Below are 15,483 nucleotides of genomic sequence, written 5' to 3'. Positions count from 1 at the left end.
GCATTCTATGTTTGTCAACAGGCATCTATTGCCAAAGCCTTTTTGCCTGAAATGATTCAGAAATGTCATATATTGTGTATTTAAGTTGTGGTTTTCCAAAAACTACAAAATATGACTTATTCCATCAGTTTAATAGAGTGACAACATCTAAAGAAACCTTAACCTCTTGAAAAGCACCCCCACTCTGGCCCAAACCATGAAAAGACCTACTTTCACTAAAAGGGTTGTTTTTACTAAACCATTTAGAGTATAAGCATAACTTTTTTCACATTACAAAGAAGACACTTTGAGCTTCATTTTCCAGGTTTCAAAATATAAAAAAAAAGTTAGAGAAGCTGAAGTATATTGTAATAATTTTTTTTGCATAAAATCTTTTTTAATACTAAAAATCTTAATGATAACTAAGTGTGTGAAACCTAGAAATGCAATGATGCCAAAGCCACAAGTCTGAAGAAGTTATGTTTCACATTTGAGATCGATAGGCCCGAAAATGAGGTTCTTGCAAGGGTTTTTGTAAGAGTAGTGCCTTTTCTAAGTGCCAGTCAGCCCCAAAATAAAGATATTTTGTTTACATGCGTACACGTGCGTTCTTATTATTATTTATTCTTATGTTAGCATATAAAATGCTGTTTTCACACCAGAAAATAAAACGTCACACAAAGATCGTTGGATTTCTTATCTAATTGGCTAGTGGCTACACGTTCTGTCTATCAATAATTTCCATGAAGTCATTGGAGAAACGAGCGAGTCAGATGACGTCACGATATTTGACAGCGCTGTTTGGATATTATGTATTATACTCCCGCCTACTTTTTAAAACAAAGTTTGAACGCGGGTTTAAACACGTGTGTAATCTCATATACACGACGTAACGTTACAACGTAAATAGTCTTCAGATTGTATATTATATTCTATTACAAGACGTTCATGTGAAATCTGATGTAAACAATGGACAATATATCTATATTTCACAGATTATATGCATTTGTGGACAAAAATGGTCATTGGATGTATTTTATTGGAGATTTTTTATGGGTTATTCACACATCTGAGACAAATTCGAATCAAATTGGATTCGATTCGCGATCGTTATATCAACACAAAGGTAAGACGTCCTGTTTATATTTTGCATGTTGTCATCTGGACTTCTGTAACAAAATACTACATTTATGTTGCTTTATCACCTGTATCACAACACAGAGACCATACACTGATGCAAAACCCGTAGACCTTTTAGACGATGTATAGTAATGTTAATATTATTAATGTTTGTAGACAGTAGGCTATATAGATATTGTTAGCAGCGTAAAACAAACTGACGTCATCCCGCCCCCGAGCTAGTGCGCGTCGAGAGGTTAAATGAGTAATTGTGTCTAGAATTTGTCTTGCTTTAATATCGCATTATAGTTCAAAACATTACAATTCTCTGTTTTACTGTAGAAATCAATGGCACAATTTACCCAAACTTATTTCCACAAAGACACAACTTACCCTGCACAAGGGGCAAGTTGTGCCACGAGAGCACTTTTTGAGTTAAAGCCAATACTGTCATGGCCTCACTTTAAAGTAACTTTGAGTAAAAACTGGCACAACTCACCTCACTTTCCCCTATTGTTTTTTGCAAGGTATGTTTGTAAAAACAACTTAAATGTCCAATTATAACTAAGGCCTATTACTGGATTAATCTAAACCCTGTTCAGAAATCTGCCCCATAATATCAAGACTCTATATAAACTTTTGTCATTAATAAGTAATGAATAAATTTAGATTTAGTTGTGCCCCAGTATCAAATATTTTGATGTATGAATGTGGCCCATTAACCTACATTACAAGCTTTTTGAAACCTAACCTCAGCAATTTAATCTCTGCAAAGTGTGCTGACCGAAACACCTACGCTTAACCAAAACACTGCCCTTTTGCTTCTCAGCAAATGCTGTTTTTTCGTCAGGTAATGTCAATCTGGTTTAAACTGTTAAAGGGTATCCAGCTCTACTCACTGTTGGAAATGTCATGTTGATGAGATTAAAGCGGCTCTGCAGGCGTCCAGATACGCGAGTCCTCCCTCCACCAGGGGGCCCCATTGCGGCCAGGAGAAAAATGTCCTTTATGAGTGACAAAGTGAGATGAAAAGACATGCATGTATATGTATAAAAAAACAACAACAATTACTTACTTTAATAGATTTGACGATCTGTTTCTGGCGGTCGTACCAGAATCCGTAATCAATCCAGAGCCGGAGCAGCTCCAGTGGAGGCTGGGAGCCAAAGTCGTCCATAGCGGGCATGTTGAGATCATCCAGGAATACAAGCATCCTCTTTCCACCAACCGGCACATATACACCTTTAATCCTCTTCTCTACTCGAGACTCGATGATCTCCTGTACGTTATTAGAACTAGTCTGAGAGAAAGAAAAGATAAACACCATTATAAAGAGCCAGCCAGAAACAGAAAAGGATGAAATGTTCACTTATCATAAGAGACGGTTTAAAGAATAAGTGAGAATTTCCTTATTTTAATAACCATTGATGATGATGACGGCGCTGAAGAATGATGATGATACTGATCTCACCGCCTTCTGTAAAATTGCTTATCAGACTGGGCCATCTGACCAATGACTCTTGTTAGAGATATGAGACTAAACTATTAAAATATCAGTCTTGCTATTCTAATCTACCACACACTGTTAAGTATGGGAATACTGTAAAAGCTCTGTGTGTAAAGATCTACAGGACGTGCCAAATTTTGTCATTTTAAGAAACTTTTTAAGAGCAATTGGAATTTAACGTAGCTTACAGATTGTATGGACCACCTTTAAGTTATTAAATGGTCCGTTCTGCACCTTTTTCTTGAAGAATTTAATCCCCATCCATTGTTACTGCATGGGAAAAACAGTAAGCAGCAGATTTTCCCTTTTTGTCTTCCACCAAAAAGTCACAGGGTTTTGAATGACATGGCAGTGAGTATATAATGACCAAACTTTTATTTTTGGGACAACTGTCTGTCCCTTTAACAAACAGACCATTGCTGACACATCCAAACATTTATTTTGTATTACTTATGCTAACAGTGTTCCTTGTCACCTGTGAGGACATGTTGATGGTGAGCGTAGCCCAAGTGACTGCGTCCAGGTTCTGCAGGACACTTTGGGCCACTGAAGTCTTTCCTGTTCCCACTGGACCTGTCAGCAGCACAGGGTGCTGAGCATTCACCAGAGCCTTGACCAGATAATGATAGCGCACCGTGTCCACTGTGGGGACCACGATCTTATAGAACGGAGCACTGTGGAGACACAAAATAATTTGAAAGAGGACTGCAAACAAGTTGAAAAGTGGGACGTCTAAGTATGAAGTGGGCTTTAAAAGCAGGACAAAAATGACGAAAAAGGGAAGGAGAGAAAGAGAGCAGTAGGGGTGGGAGAGCTGAATGAATGAGCATCTGGAAGAGGAAGAGGAGGTGAAAAGTCCTGATTGAAAGACTGAAAATTGAAAGAAGTAGCGAAACATTTCAAATGAAGAGAGAGATAAAAAAGAGTCAGGTAGAAAAGGCCAGAAAAAAAATGGACAGCTAACAAAGAGGGAGCAGAAAGAGCAGAGAGGACAAAGGACAATGAAGGTGAAAGAATTGGACTGACATGACAAATGAGAGCAGGAGAGAGAAGAGAGAGAGAGAGATGAAGACGGATAAAAAGATGAAATGTATGAATAGATGAGGAATTCAAAAGTATGGGAGGAAGCCAGGCGAGGGGCCATTGACTGAGCCTGCAGGCGCACACACACACACATATCTTACTTGGAAGTGTAGCGCCAGCCCTTGGGCAGCTTTTCCTCAAACGACGCCCATGTTTTGTTTTTGGTGTCCACATAGTACTCGTAGACGGTGTCCTGAGGTTTCATAAAGGTGATTATTACTCTGATAATATAGTTGTTTACAGAGGCAGAACGGCTTGAAGATATTGCTTTACCTTTGTATGCCGAGCATCAGCAAATGCCCTCAAATTAAAAAGCACCTATTTCATTGCTAAAAAAGAACGTTATTTTGTGTATTTGGTATAATACAATGTGTTTGCGTGGTTTTTGGTTAAAAAAAGCACATTATTTTCCACATACCGTACATTTTTTGTAGCCCTGTCTTCCTAAAAAGCACTGATTTTGTACAAAGCTCATCTCTTTGAAAAGCTCTGTGTCCCTAATTGGCCAGCTAATCTGTAAGTTGTGATTGGCCTGAATACCTCTGATGTTAGCCTTACCATGTTTGAAATATTCGCTTACAATGCAATGCTGACAGAATTAAATTTACAGGTTGAATCGTGGAGTAATTATGATAATGTCGGTCTTGTCTACATCACCAAACCCAGGAAGTAAACTGTTGCCTACAATCCGTGTGTTTGTTGGAGATGATAAATCACGTCATCGTTTACTTTGGGGTATGTAACTTTTAACATGTAGTAATACAAACTTACACACCAAAGGAAATGTAAAATTGTGAATCGGACAATAGGTGCTCTTTAATAAAATAGAAATTGTCTACACATATATGACTCTGCCTATGAAAACCCAGCTAAGATAACTTTTTAAAAAAAATTGCAGGTAATAATAATAATAACTATGTAAAATACTGCTGATAAAAACTTCAAAACAGATGAAAAATAATAGTAAAAAACATGCACATTTGCTATTGATTATTGAAATATTTACATAAAATGCACATATAATGCAAAATCCACTTTTATAAAACGGCTCATTCTGGTTCTTCATTCTGATTGGTTGAAACGCGTTCTATGCGTTGATAGAATACCCTGGTAACCCAACGGTTCAGACAGGTAACTTTTACTAGCGGTTCAGATCACTTCAACAGTTGCACAATATAAATATTAATTTTAAAATTAGATGAATGTTGATTTATGAAGATAAACATTACAGTCTTTCACTGTGTCTTTGCTGCGTCTGTGTTGGTTGGGAACTATGCTCAGTTGCAGCCACACTTGATTCTGAGGAACTACTTTGTTTGGCGGAAGAGTAATATTTGTACTATTATAATTACAACTTATTTGTGTTTTATTTTATTAAATCCTGCTATGCATCTGAAGTAACCGCTTTATAAAAGCAATAAGCCCTGCAAAGCAGTGGTGTAACAGTGCATTTTATAACAGCTTCCGCTTCGCGTCGTGCCTAACAACGCCCCTTAGCTGTTATAAAATGCACTGGTAACCCACTGCTTCTTGGGGCTTATTGCTTTATTAATAGGTGTTTGGAGATATATGTGTGTTGGCAGTTAAGACAACAACTCTACAATGAAAAAAGGAGTCACTATTTCTTTTTTATTCCCCATTAAGTCAAAAGCAGTCTCATTAGACATGCTGTTTTGATTTTCTAGTTAATGTGACATCACAAAAACAAATCCCCGCCCACGGCCACTGAATTAATGGTTAATTTTACGCAAAAGCTTTTATGAATGTGATTGTAGCACTAATGCGACTAAATATCTATAATTTTCCCAGAGAGTATTCACAGAATCAGATCTAATTAAATTGCTCAGTAGGGCTGTTGGTATGGGAGTTAGTAGCTCATTTGCATTAAAAGATACACACATTAAAACAGCGCTTTTTTGCTCCCACCCAAAACAATGGCATTTTGGACATGCTATAACAAATGATCTATAACAAATTGTCATAATATGTGCATTTTAAAATTTCAGGGGGCACTTCAAGTAAATCATTTATGTCAAATGGGTTCGGCTGAAAAGTTTGAAAACCACTGATCCAGTGCAATTAAATGTTTTTTTTATAAGTGTACCTTGTTAGGGAATGCTCCTTCTAGTTCACGTAGGAAGGTGTCAATCTTCTTGCGTCCATCCTCATCTACGGAAGCGCACACAGACCATATGAGACTAAAGATGAACCAGAGCTCCACCATACGGCCAAAGTGTTCAGAGTCCGCTGGGTTTACCTGACTCACCAAAGAGAATAAAAGCAACGATCAGCCACTCTGAACTAATACTAAACTAGATATTATGTTTAATTAAGCTTAACGTTTTGATTAAGTCAAACATTGACACAAGACCTGAAGATCTTAGACAAAAAACAGCAAAAATTATTCTAAATTGTCCACATACCCTGACTGTACTTAAAACCATCCTTTAAAAGTTCACTCAAATGCATTTCCTGTATGACAATGCGCTTTCGTCACAATGTTGTTCATCCATATAGTGACAAATGTGTTAGTATTCTTTAAAAATCAACTAAACGCTTGAGGATGAAATAACATTAAGGTGAGTAAATAGGGATTTATTTGTGATATGGCTCATCACATCTTTGGTCATAACATGAGATGTGATTATCAATGTGGTGTGATTCTTCTCACCCCATTCTCTGGAGTAGCCAGTGAGTCGTAGAGTCTACAGAGCGATGCCACTCCGTTCAGTTCAGTGATGGTCACAAGCTCCTTACAGTGGGCCTTTTTAAAAGTCAGGGTCTTCTCCATGTACCTCTCAAAAAGCTGCTTTAGATGATCCATTTCAATCTAAAAGGGCAAAAGAGAGGAACTATTAAAAACTGAAGCACTTTGCAAATCTAATTACATGGATGCTTGAGTTTAACAATGTGTCTCTAACCTTCTGCCGTTTATCCATCCAGGACTGAACAGAGGGCTTCCAGCTTAAATCGGAGTAGTCGTTGTAAACCATACCACAGCGGGACACGGTAGCAGGGGACGCCACAGCTAAATCCTCCACTTCGAATAATAATGACACCTGCAACATATACCCTCATTAACAGTTACAACCCAACCAAACATACACTTTAATTCTCATTAGTGAATTGCTAATGTATGGTAACCTATAGTTGGAAAGTGACCTCTGCATTTAACCCATCCCGTGAGAACACCCCCCCCCAAAGCACTTAACAGATATCACTGCATTGCCCAGAGAGCAATTGGGGATAAGGTGCCTTGCTCAAGGGCATATCAGTCGCTTCCTGCAAGCCCTAAAAATCCAACCGGCGGCTCTCTAACCACAAGGCCATAACCCCCCCTTTAAAATAGTGATGCACAACATCCCACATACGGTCATATCTTTTCTACAATAGATATCAATATTTTAAAAACCTGAAGGCGGTCCAAAACTGCCATCTAATGACAGTTCAAATAATTTATTTCTTATTTAAAGGGGCTATGGCATAAGACTTTTTTAAGATGTCAAATAAATCTTTGGTGTCCCCAGAGCACATATTATGTGAAGTTTTAGCTCAAAGTACCATATAAATAATTTATTATAGCATGTTAAAATGGCCCTTTTGTAGGTGTGTGCAAAAATGTGCCGTTTTGGGTGTGTCCTTTAAAATGCAAATGAGCAGATGAAGTGCAAACACTGATTACAATGATGGTGGTTTGTTGCAATTGAAACTCAATTGTCCTGTGAATTATTTTCTCTCTCTCTCTTTTTCTCTGCACGAAATGGAAGTGCTGTGATTGGATAGTGCAGATTAGGGAGGCTGTATTATTATAATAAGAGCTCCTTATGACATCATAAGGAGAACCAAATTTCAACGACCCATTTTTTAACATGCTTGTAGAGAATGGTTTACTAAAACTAAGTTACTGGGTTGATCTTTTTCAAATTTTCAAGGTTGATAGAAGCACTGGGAACCCAATCATAGTACTCAGATTTTCATGCCATGGCCCCTTTAAATGGCTTTGTCCTAACATTCGAACTATTATAATGTAAAAATATAATGTGGAAAAAATTTATATGATTTTATTGTAAAAGGAATACTCTTTCCCCGCCACTGAAGAGTTATCTCATCAATTAAGAGAAAACATTTGCATAAAAAGTGTTCCTGATTAATTTTTATGTTAATCTGCAATACCGTGATTATCCACTATTTCAATTTATGAAAAAACTGAGGCCAAAACTAATTTTTTACTCATTTTAAACTATGTGTATGTTTTGATAATCGTTCTGAATCTGATCTCTAACAAAATGTTTTTACAAAAATGCAATTATTTCAGCTTTTGCTAAAAAATGTGTATTTTTAAAGAAAAATACCCATATTTAAGAGTTTATGGGGTGGTTTCCGGAAAGGTATTGGACTAGTCCTAGACTAAAATAAATGTAAAAGCTGTCCAAACTGAAAACAACTAGCACTGACATAATCTTAAAATACACCAGTGCCCTTTGTTTTGCCTAAAAATGCACTAAATGTTATTAAATGTTTTTAGTAAGGCATGTTTGTTAAAACTAGCTATATTTCCTAATTAAACTAAGGCCTCGTCCTGTCTTAAACTAATCCCTGTACAGGAAACCTCCCAAACAAGCAGAGAATAAAATATAGATAGGAAAAAAAAATTCTCCCCGTTTTGTTTGTTTATTTATTGTTTGTTTGAAAGCAGAGGGTATGTTCTTTAATTTGATATATTTGTATGTTTATATATTTTTAGAATTTTTTGTGAAACTTTTGTGAAAATCAAAAAAAATTTGGCAGACAACTTTTCAAAAAAATGGAATGAGTTAATATAAGAAATACTCAATTTACTTCATGCTAATTTTAATAAAAAATAATACTGACAATGTACTCATATTATGATTTTATGATCTGAGATTTAGAGAGGATAAGATTTTTTTTATTTGCATTACAGTAATGAGAATGTGTGTATGGGGGGAGTGGGCTAAAACACAAATATAAATTCTTATTTTGGGGTGAAATTTCTTCATTAACATCACAAATATCTCATGCAAATAGGATGAAGAAAAACTTGATAAATCCCACAGTTGATCCGCTGTGCATTTGTTACTCTTGTACTCATCACAGTACTACAAAATGGTATTGAGTTTGTTTAGCTGGATACACGGCATCTTGTCTGAATTATGTCTGGAATAAGGAGTAGTGGTAGTACTGTTTTAAAAATGTATCATCTATCAAGAGTACCTGTTCAGGCATGGAGATTCGCTCTCCATTGATGAGTGTGAGGACTTTGTTGTCGTCCATTACGGAGTTCATGCTCTCGATCCACAGCGTGTCCACTGGCCCGTCAAACACAATCCACTTCTCATCAGGCTTTCCATCTGAGCTCATCCACACAGACAAGAAGTGTAAGTGTTACACACACACACACACACACACACACACACACACACACACACACACACACACACACACACACACACACACACACACACACACACACACACACACACACACACACACACACACACTCAATAGGCAATTGCTGTGATGCCTTTGATTAAATGTTTTTATTATCTGCCCATTTATGTGTTATTTACTAAACCTATAAAAAACATCATAGTGCCCATCTATCTGAATCACAAACACTCACTGGAAAAAACAGGCTAGCTAACACCAGACCTGTCACACACAGCAACAGAAAGTGTCACATGTCCTCTAGGCCACCTTCTCTTTATGACTTAGGAGGTGGGGACCCAGGTAACAAAAACAAACTATACTGGGCCACTATTTATAATCCATAACACCTGTATCCACACAGATCACCTTAAGCCCAATTCAAGGCCCCTAGTGACCACTCTAAAATAGAGCGAAGGACAAAACAATCTCTGGGCATGCAGAAAGCCGAAATGATTGGTCGGATTTAATGACTGGCAGGTGTCAAGAGCAATCACAGGTGGTCTTAGTTGCACACATTGCCATGGAAACCTGTGCAGGCATGTTGCCTTGGTCAAAGCACAGCCAAAGAGACTGATTGAAAACCCTTGTGTATGTGATGGAGAGAGCTACTGCTGAGTTTAGCATAGGAGAGACAAAAAAGCTCTGAAAATAAGGGACAAGTATGGGCAAGGAGCGAATACAAACGAAAAAAATTAAATCACAGAGGAAGCCAGAAGAAAGACATACGAGAATTCTGAGCAAAATCAAGTAAACAAACAGCATGAGGTGTAAGAACGACTAGTAAGATGATAGAAATTCATTAGATCTCTGTATTACCTAGCAGGAGAGTCAAGACAAAATGAAAATGTTAAAAATCAAATGCAGTAGAGGTAAATGTACTAAATTCATGTTTGATCTCCAATGGCTATTCAATAAGGCAGCAGAAGCAGGTATAAAAATGACCATAATAATGACTGAAGATTATGTGTGAGCAGAATCCGATGAAAGCTGTTTTGTTGCGATCAATTTTAGATTCTCAGAATTCTTCACAAAGCACTGTTTTTCAGAACAAAATCATTACATTTTTTTCCGATACATTTTTCTGCCAAAAAGCATCAATGGTATTTACCTGCCATTAATAGTTATAGAGTACGGAAAAAGAGTTTATAAATGCTACACTAAAAAATAAAAGTAGAAAAGGTGATTCACTGGTTCGTAATAATGGGAAAACACTTTAAATTCTATATAGCACCTATATGTAGAACCATAAGTGGTGCTATAGCATGACAACAGCTATAACATAAACAACAACATAAACAAACAGCTTTTTGTTGACAATACTTAAGAGTCCCTCTAGAGTAGATTATTTCTGATAACAAGAAAAATAAATAATTAGTAAATTACCACAGTTCAAATCATAGCTAAAGCGTATCAACTACTACATTGAACTAACATTACTGTGTAAAATCAATTGAAACAATGTTAGCTACAGATCCTTGAATTCTTGCCTGGCTGCCAAACCGCTCTTCACACAGTAGTGATCCATGCTTGCCATCTCCCCTTGTCTTTAGCCATTAGCCAGACAAATAAACAAACACAGACTGGAAGTTAACTTCGGGCCAGGTGTGTAACTGTGATGCTGAGTTTACACCAAATGCGTTTTGGGCGTCAAAATTGCGTCTACCGCGCGTGGTTTGCCGCTTGAACAATTTGGATGCATTCGCGTGTGTAGAGCGGAGTAGACGCGTGGAAAAAGCAAGCATTTGACGCGCGTCAGAGGCAAACTCCGCATCTTGTGGGAGGGGCAAGTGCTATGCGGTTGTCTGTTTGCAAAATGACTGATATTGATTGTGCATTTATCGAGAGAGTTACAGTTTTTATTTGGTAACCTTACTATGGGGAAAATAAACGACACGGGTCGATAAACGTCACGTGACTCAAAAGTGAAGTGTGTATTACAATTACCAGGTTGCCCAATGTCCTCACTGACACTCTTTCAAGCGAGGTCCTTTTTATTCCTGTCTCCTCTATAGAAATAAGAACTTGTGTCGTATAGCCCCGGGTGTCTGCTTATGGACAATATCAAGCCTTGGTTGAATGAGTGACTCCGGGCGGGGCTGCCACCACAGCAGCAAGCAGGCTCCTGATTGGTTAACGCGGCGTGAAATTCCACCAAAGTTCAAATTTTTCAACTTGGGCATCAGCCGCAAATTCGCGTGAACCGCAAGATGCACAAAAAGCACCATTCGCGCTTACCGCGCGTACCGCGCACAACACTCAATTCGCGCCTTTCGCCCGAGCTTCACGCGCGAAAGAGGCGGAAACGCATCTTTCGCGCTACGCCGAACGCCTCTTCCGCGCCACGGGACCTCCTGACGCGCGTCAACGCGTCTTCACATTGACTTAACATTGAAATCACTCGCGCTTCACGCCTCTACCACGGTTGGTGTAAATGCAGCATGATAACACACGGGTCCGATGAAATCGTTTATAGACGTATTATCGGACACATGCGCGTTGGCACCGCAACATGGCTGCAGCAGGCGTAGTGTTATTACGCAGCACCTGAAAATAGTCCCCTTGGTTACTTTCAATAGCAGCGGACTATTTTCAGGCAGTACGTAATATCACTACGCCAGCCATGTTATGGCAGCAAAGTCCTTGATTATTACGCCAGTTTGAGAGTATAGTTCCTAGCATATCTGCCTAGAAAATTGCAACTTTTAATTTTCTGTCGGTTTTAGTACATGATGTAACTAAAGATGAGTCAAGTTTTAAATAGGAAAAATATTGAAACTCTTTGGTTATTTCTGAGCGCGATGCTTATGGTCTAATCAGATTCAATGGATTGTGCTAGCTATGCTAAAAGTGGTAGTGCCAGATTCAAATGTTTAACTCTAGGGGAGCTGGAAAATGAGCATATTTTCAAAAAAAGTTGAATGTCCCTTTAACATAGGCCAAAGATGTAGCACAAAAGGATCCTTGTAATAGAACAAGGTTCTTTAGAGTATAAAAATGCAAGAATTGAATGGTTCTTTTATGATCTGTAGAATGAATGGTTCTTTGGGGTTTTTTAAATATGTTTATTCGAAGAACACCTTGATATATTAGAGCTTAAAAGCTTATCCGATATTTGTTTATATATTTTATTATATAACTGTATTTTATAAAAACAAATATTTTTTTTTTAAATAACGCGGACTAATTATTTATGGACATAAATGATTGGCCATTAAAAATATTTTAGATTCAAATGATTGTCTGAATTCTGCTGAATTAATGTGATTTATTCAAGTGACCTGGTCCTGGTTTACAGCAAAGACTACAATTACAACACTGTAAAAAGTGGGATCATCCTTCTATAGAGGATGTTGGAATCCTATTCCAGTTATAATTGGGCTGAAAATATTACAATCAGTAATTGAGGCCATTGTCTTTACGGCAACAAGGTTGGTTCACTAACAAACCAAGAACTAGCCAAATGGGAAAAAACACCCAGCTGAGACTTTCAACACACCACGTAGCGAAAAGTGTATTGGAACATTAGAAACAATGCATGCTGAGCAGAATTAGCCCAATGTTCATTAATTATATTGACACAAACACAGGCAATTTCATTCTGGGAACACAATTTAGTGGTCACTGATCATATCACTGTGAAATCCTTAAAAATTAAGACAATAAAGAATATACATGCTCTATAAAGACATTTTTCCAACATCTATGGAAATTCTACAGACTGAGGTTTCATCCTGTGAATCTAATTGGACGGAAAAACAAAGTAAACATGATTAAATCCCATAGTAAAATGCAATGTTATTCAGCCCTGAAATGTACACCTATCTTCTGTGAATAATGAGAACCACCTTGGACCGGGTACAGACTCAGCAAACACAATTTAGCAATAAAAACAAGCAAGCACAGAAAAACCATGGCAAAATAAACAAAGAACAAGATAAATGATTGTTCCTCTATAGCAAACAAAACTAAATTGAGACAGAGGTGTATTTTATCATGACACAATGCATAAAGTTCAGCGAGATCTATGAAAAGCACTTCTTCAATATACTATACAAAGGAACAAACTATTTCCCTACTATTACTGCAACACAACAAATGCTGATTTCTAGTACTACAGTATGTCTAACCATTATGACTTTTTAATGCTTACTGACTCATTCTCTTCGTTTAGCAAATGTACTGTTACTTGTAAAGCCCATTTAAATATTAAAAAAGAAACTGTAAAGGAAGTATAAAGAACTGCAGAAGCCAAGGGAGAAACACAATTATCTGGGGAAGGGCAGAGCTTTGCCTCTGTCAGAACACACACACACACTTATATAGATAATACACACACTTATTTAAATGAGGATGTCTTAGTCTCCTATAGTTTTATATACATATAATTGTAATAGCTATATGCTAATCCTACAGCCTTTTGTATTTTCAAAACAATAAAAAGAATTATCTACTTAATCTTTTGTTGAAGAATTTGTTGTGTATTTACCAAACATATTTGAATGCCATCAGTATACTTGCAATATATGGTATGAGTTGCATTAATGATACTTTTTTGTGAGCATATTTATGTCATTTTGAAGCATAAAGAGGCATTTACCATTAAATGAGATGTTCAATTATTCCTTCAGATAAAGAAAGATTTTGAATCGAATCTTCAGCCTAAAAATCAGAATCGAATCGTGAAATTTTCTGAATCGTGCACCCCTACTGATTTGGGTTGTCGTGTTAATTTAGCCTATTCAGCGTTCCAGGTATCTTCTGTATGCTATTGTGTATCGTGTAAATAACTGTTTATGTTACTTTAACATGAACGGACACCTATTCAGTCTGCTGTTCTGTGCTATTGTTTAGTTGAATAACTTGCCTTTCCAGATTAAATGTCTGTTCTTCGGCTTGGATTTTGTGAAATCATTTTCTAAATAAATGCGACGTATAGTGCAGTGCGACTTATATGTTTTTCATTTTTAAACGCATTTTTGACTGATGCGACTTATACTGCGGAGCGACTTATAGTCCGGAAAATAAGGTACAGGTAACTGCTTCAGGCACGCAATATCGATAAATAAATCAAATTGGATCGAATGGTAACTGGAGGTAAGAAGTGTTTGATGTATCGGCAAAATTGCATTGCCGGCAGAGAAAAATCGATATTGTATCGCAGCGTAATGAACTGTCCAATTTACACCCTAAGGTCAAAGGTCATACAGTACGGGTCACATAGCAATGAAAAATGGCGGATGCAGTAAGTCTGAATATTATTATTCATATTGCACCCACACATATGCATATATTGTTTTAACGATAAGGCAGTAGATACTTTATCTAATTCAGTGCTGTCACAGTGTGCGATTTCAGACGCAGCGACTGTTCCAGGAGGGGCGGACTGATAAAAGTAAAAGGCAGAATAAGATCTCTGAATAGTGGAGCTCTACTTCCTGTGATACTCAAGATGTTGGCATAGACGTGCAGAGGACACCAGGTTGGCTAAAGGCAAACAGCAGGCAAATCACAACTCACAAACTTCTACCTCTACTATACTTCTCTTTAAATTCTCTCTTCACATCAGGATTCAGTTTCTCATTATCTTTCCTCTCTCTCTGATGAAGTTACAAAACACCTGCTATCACCAGATGACAACAGCTGGCAGCTCAGGATTTCTAAACACAGGCTGTAAAATCAACGTGGCACGGTGCTCACAACCCATTTTACTTCTGTTAGACGTCATATTTCTCAGTGAAACAGGACATGAAACAAAAAGAAAACAACGTGCAAAGATGTTTCAGAGACAGAGCGAGTTATTTTTATGACATAACTTCTGATAAATCAAATTTTACTGAAAGTTTATAAATATACAAAAAACATAATACATATAAAAGCAGTTTTAATTCATAAATTTAGATCAATTTTGATTTTAATCTTGACCTCACATCCACAATTACACCCTCCCTCTATTTATGTGGTCAGTACCTGCGCAGGCCACCCTCATAAGGGATGAGAGGACACCGTCCGTCCACTCGTTGGTGGAAAGGTTGTATTCTCCGTACAGCTCACCCAGGCTGACCGCCTTGGGGTTTAGGGGACACTCCTAAAGGGTCATAAACAGAGATCAAAGGTCAAGTGGAGAGTAAATGAATCAACTGAGGGAGAGGAAATGGTTGATTTACAAGAGTATGTGTGTGCGTTATATAGAGTGGAAGTAATGAGGAAACAAGAGGAGGTGATGTGTGCATGGAGTGAAAGAGATAGACACCAGAAATAGATATGCAAAGAGGGATGTGTTGAGTCAAATATGAAAGAGGAGACAGACATCAAGAGATGGAGGATGCAAATAGAAATGGCAGCTCGAG

At 37.5% G+C, this 15,483-nt stretch overlaps 1 protein-coding gene across 1 annotated transcript in view; it reads right to left on the bottom strand.

The window, feature by feature from the left end:
• The window catches only part of LOC135730616 (dynein axonemal heavy chain 2-like), a 154,444-nt gene that overhangs the window by 60,126 nt on the left and 78,835 nt on the right, over positions 1–15,483 (bottom strand). The window contains exons 26-34 of the mRNA XM_065248516.2: positions 15,104–15,221; positions 8,921–9,057; positions 6,610–6,747; positions 6,360–6,518; positions 5,793–5,945; positions 3,790–3,881; positions 3,081–3,279; positions 2,174–2,398; positions 1,998–2,102 (exon numbers count right to left, since the gene is read on the bottom strand). Coding sequence (XP_065104588.1) covers positions 1,998–2,102; positions 2,174–2,398; positions 3,081–3,279; positions 3,790–3,881; positions 5,793–5,945; positions 6,360–6,518; positions 6,610–6,747; positions 8,921–9,057; positions 15,104–15,221 — 1,326 coding nt within the window. The remainder of the gene's footprint in view (positions 1–1,997; positions 2,103–2,173; positions 2,399–3,080; positions 3,280–3,789; positions 3,882–5,792; positions 5,946–6,359; positions 6,519–6,609; positions 6,748–8,920; positions 9,058–15,103; positions 15,222–15,483) is intronic.

Source organism: Paramisgurnus dabryanus, chromosome 2 (assembly GCF_030506205.2).
Source record: "Paramisgurnus dabryanus chromosome 2, PD_genome_1.1, whole genome shotgun sequence".
NCBI lineage: Eukaryota > Metazoa > Chordata > Actinopteri > Cypriniformes > Cobitidae > Paramisgurnus > Paramisgurnus dabryanus.
This window is presented reverse-complemented; position numbering and strand designations above follow the sequence as displayed.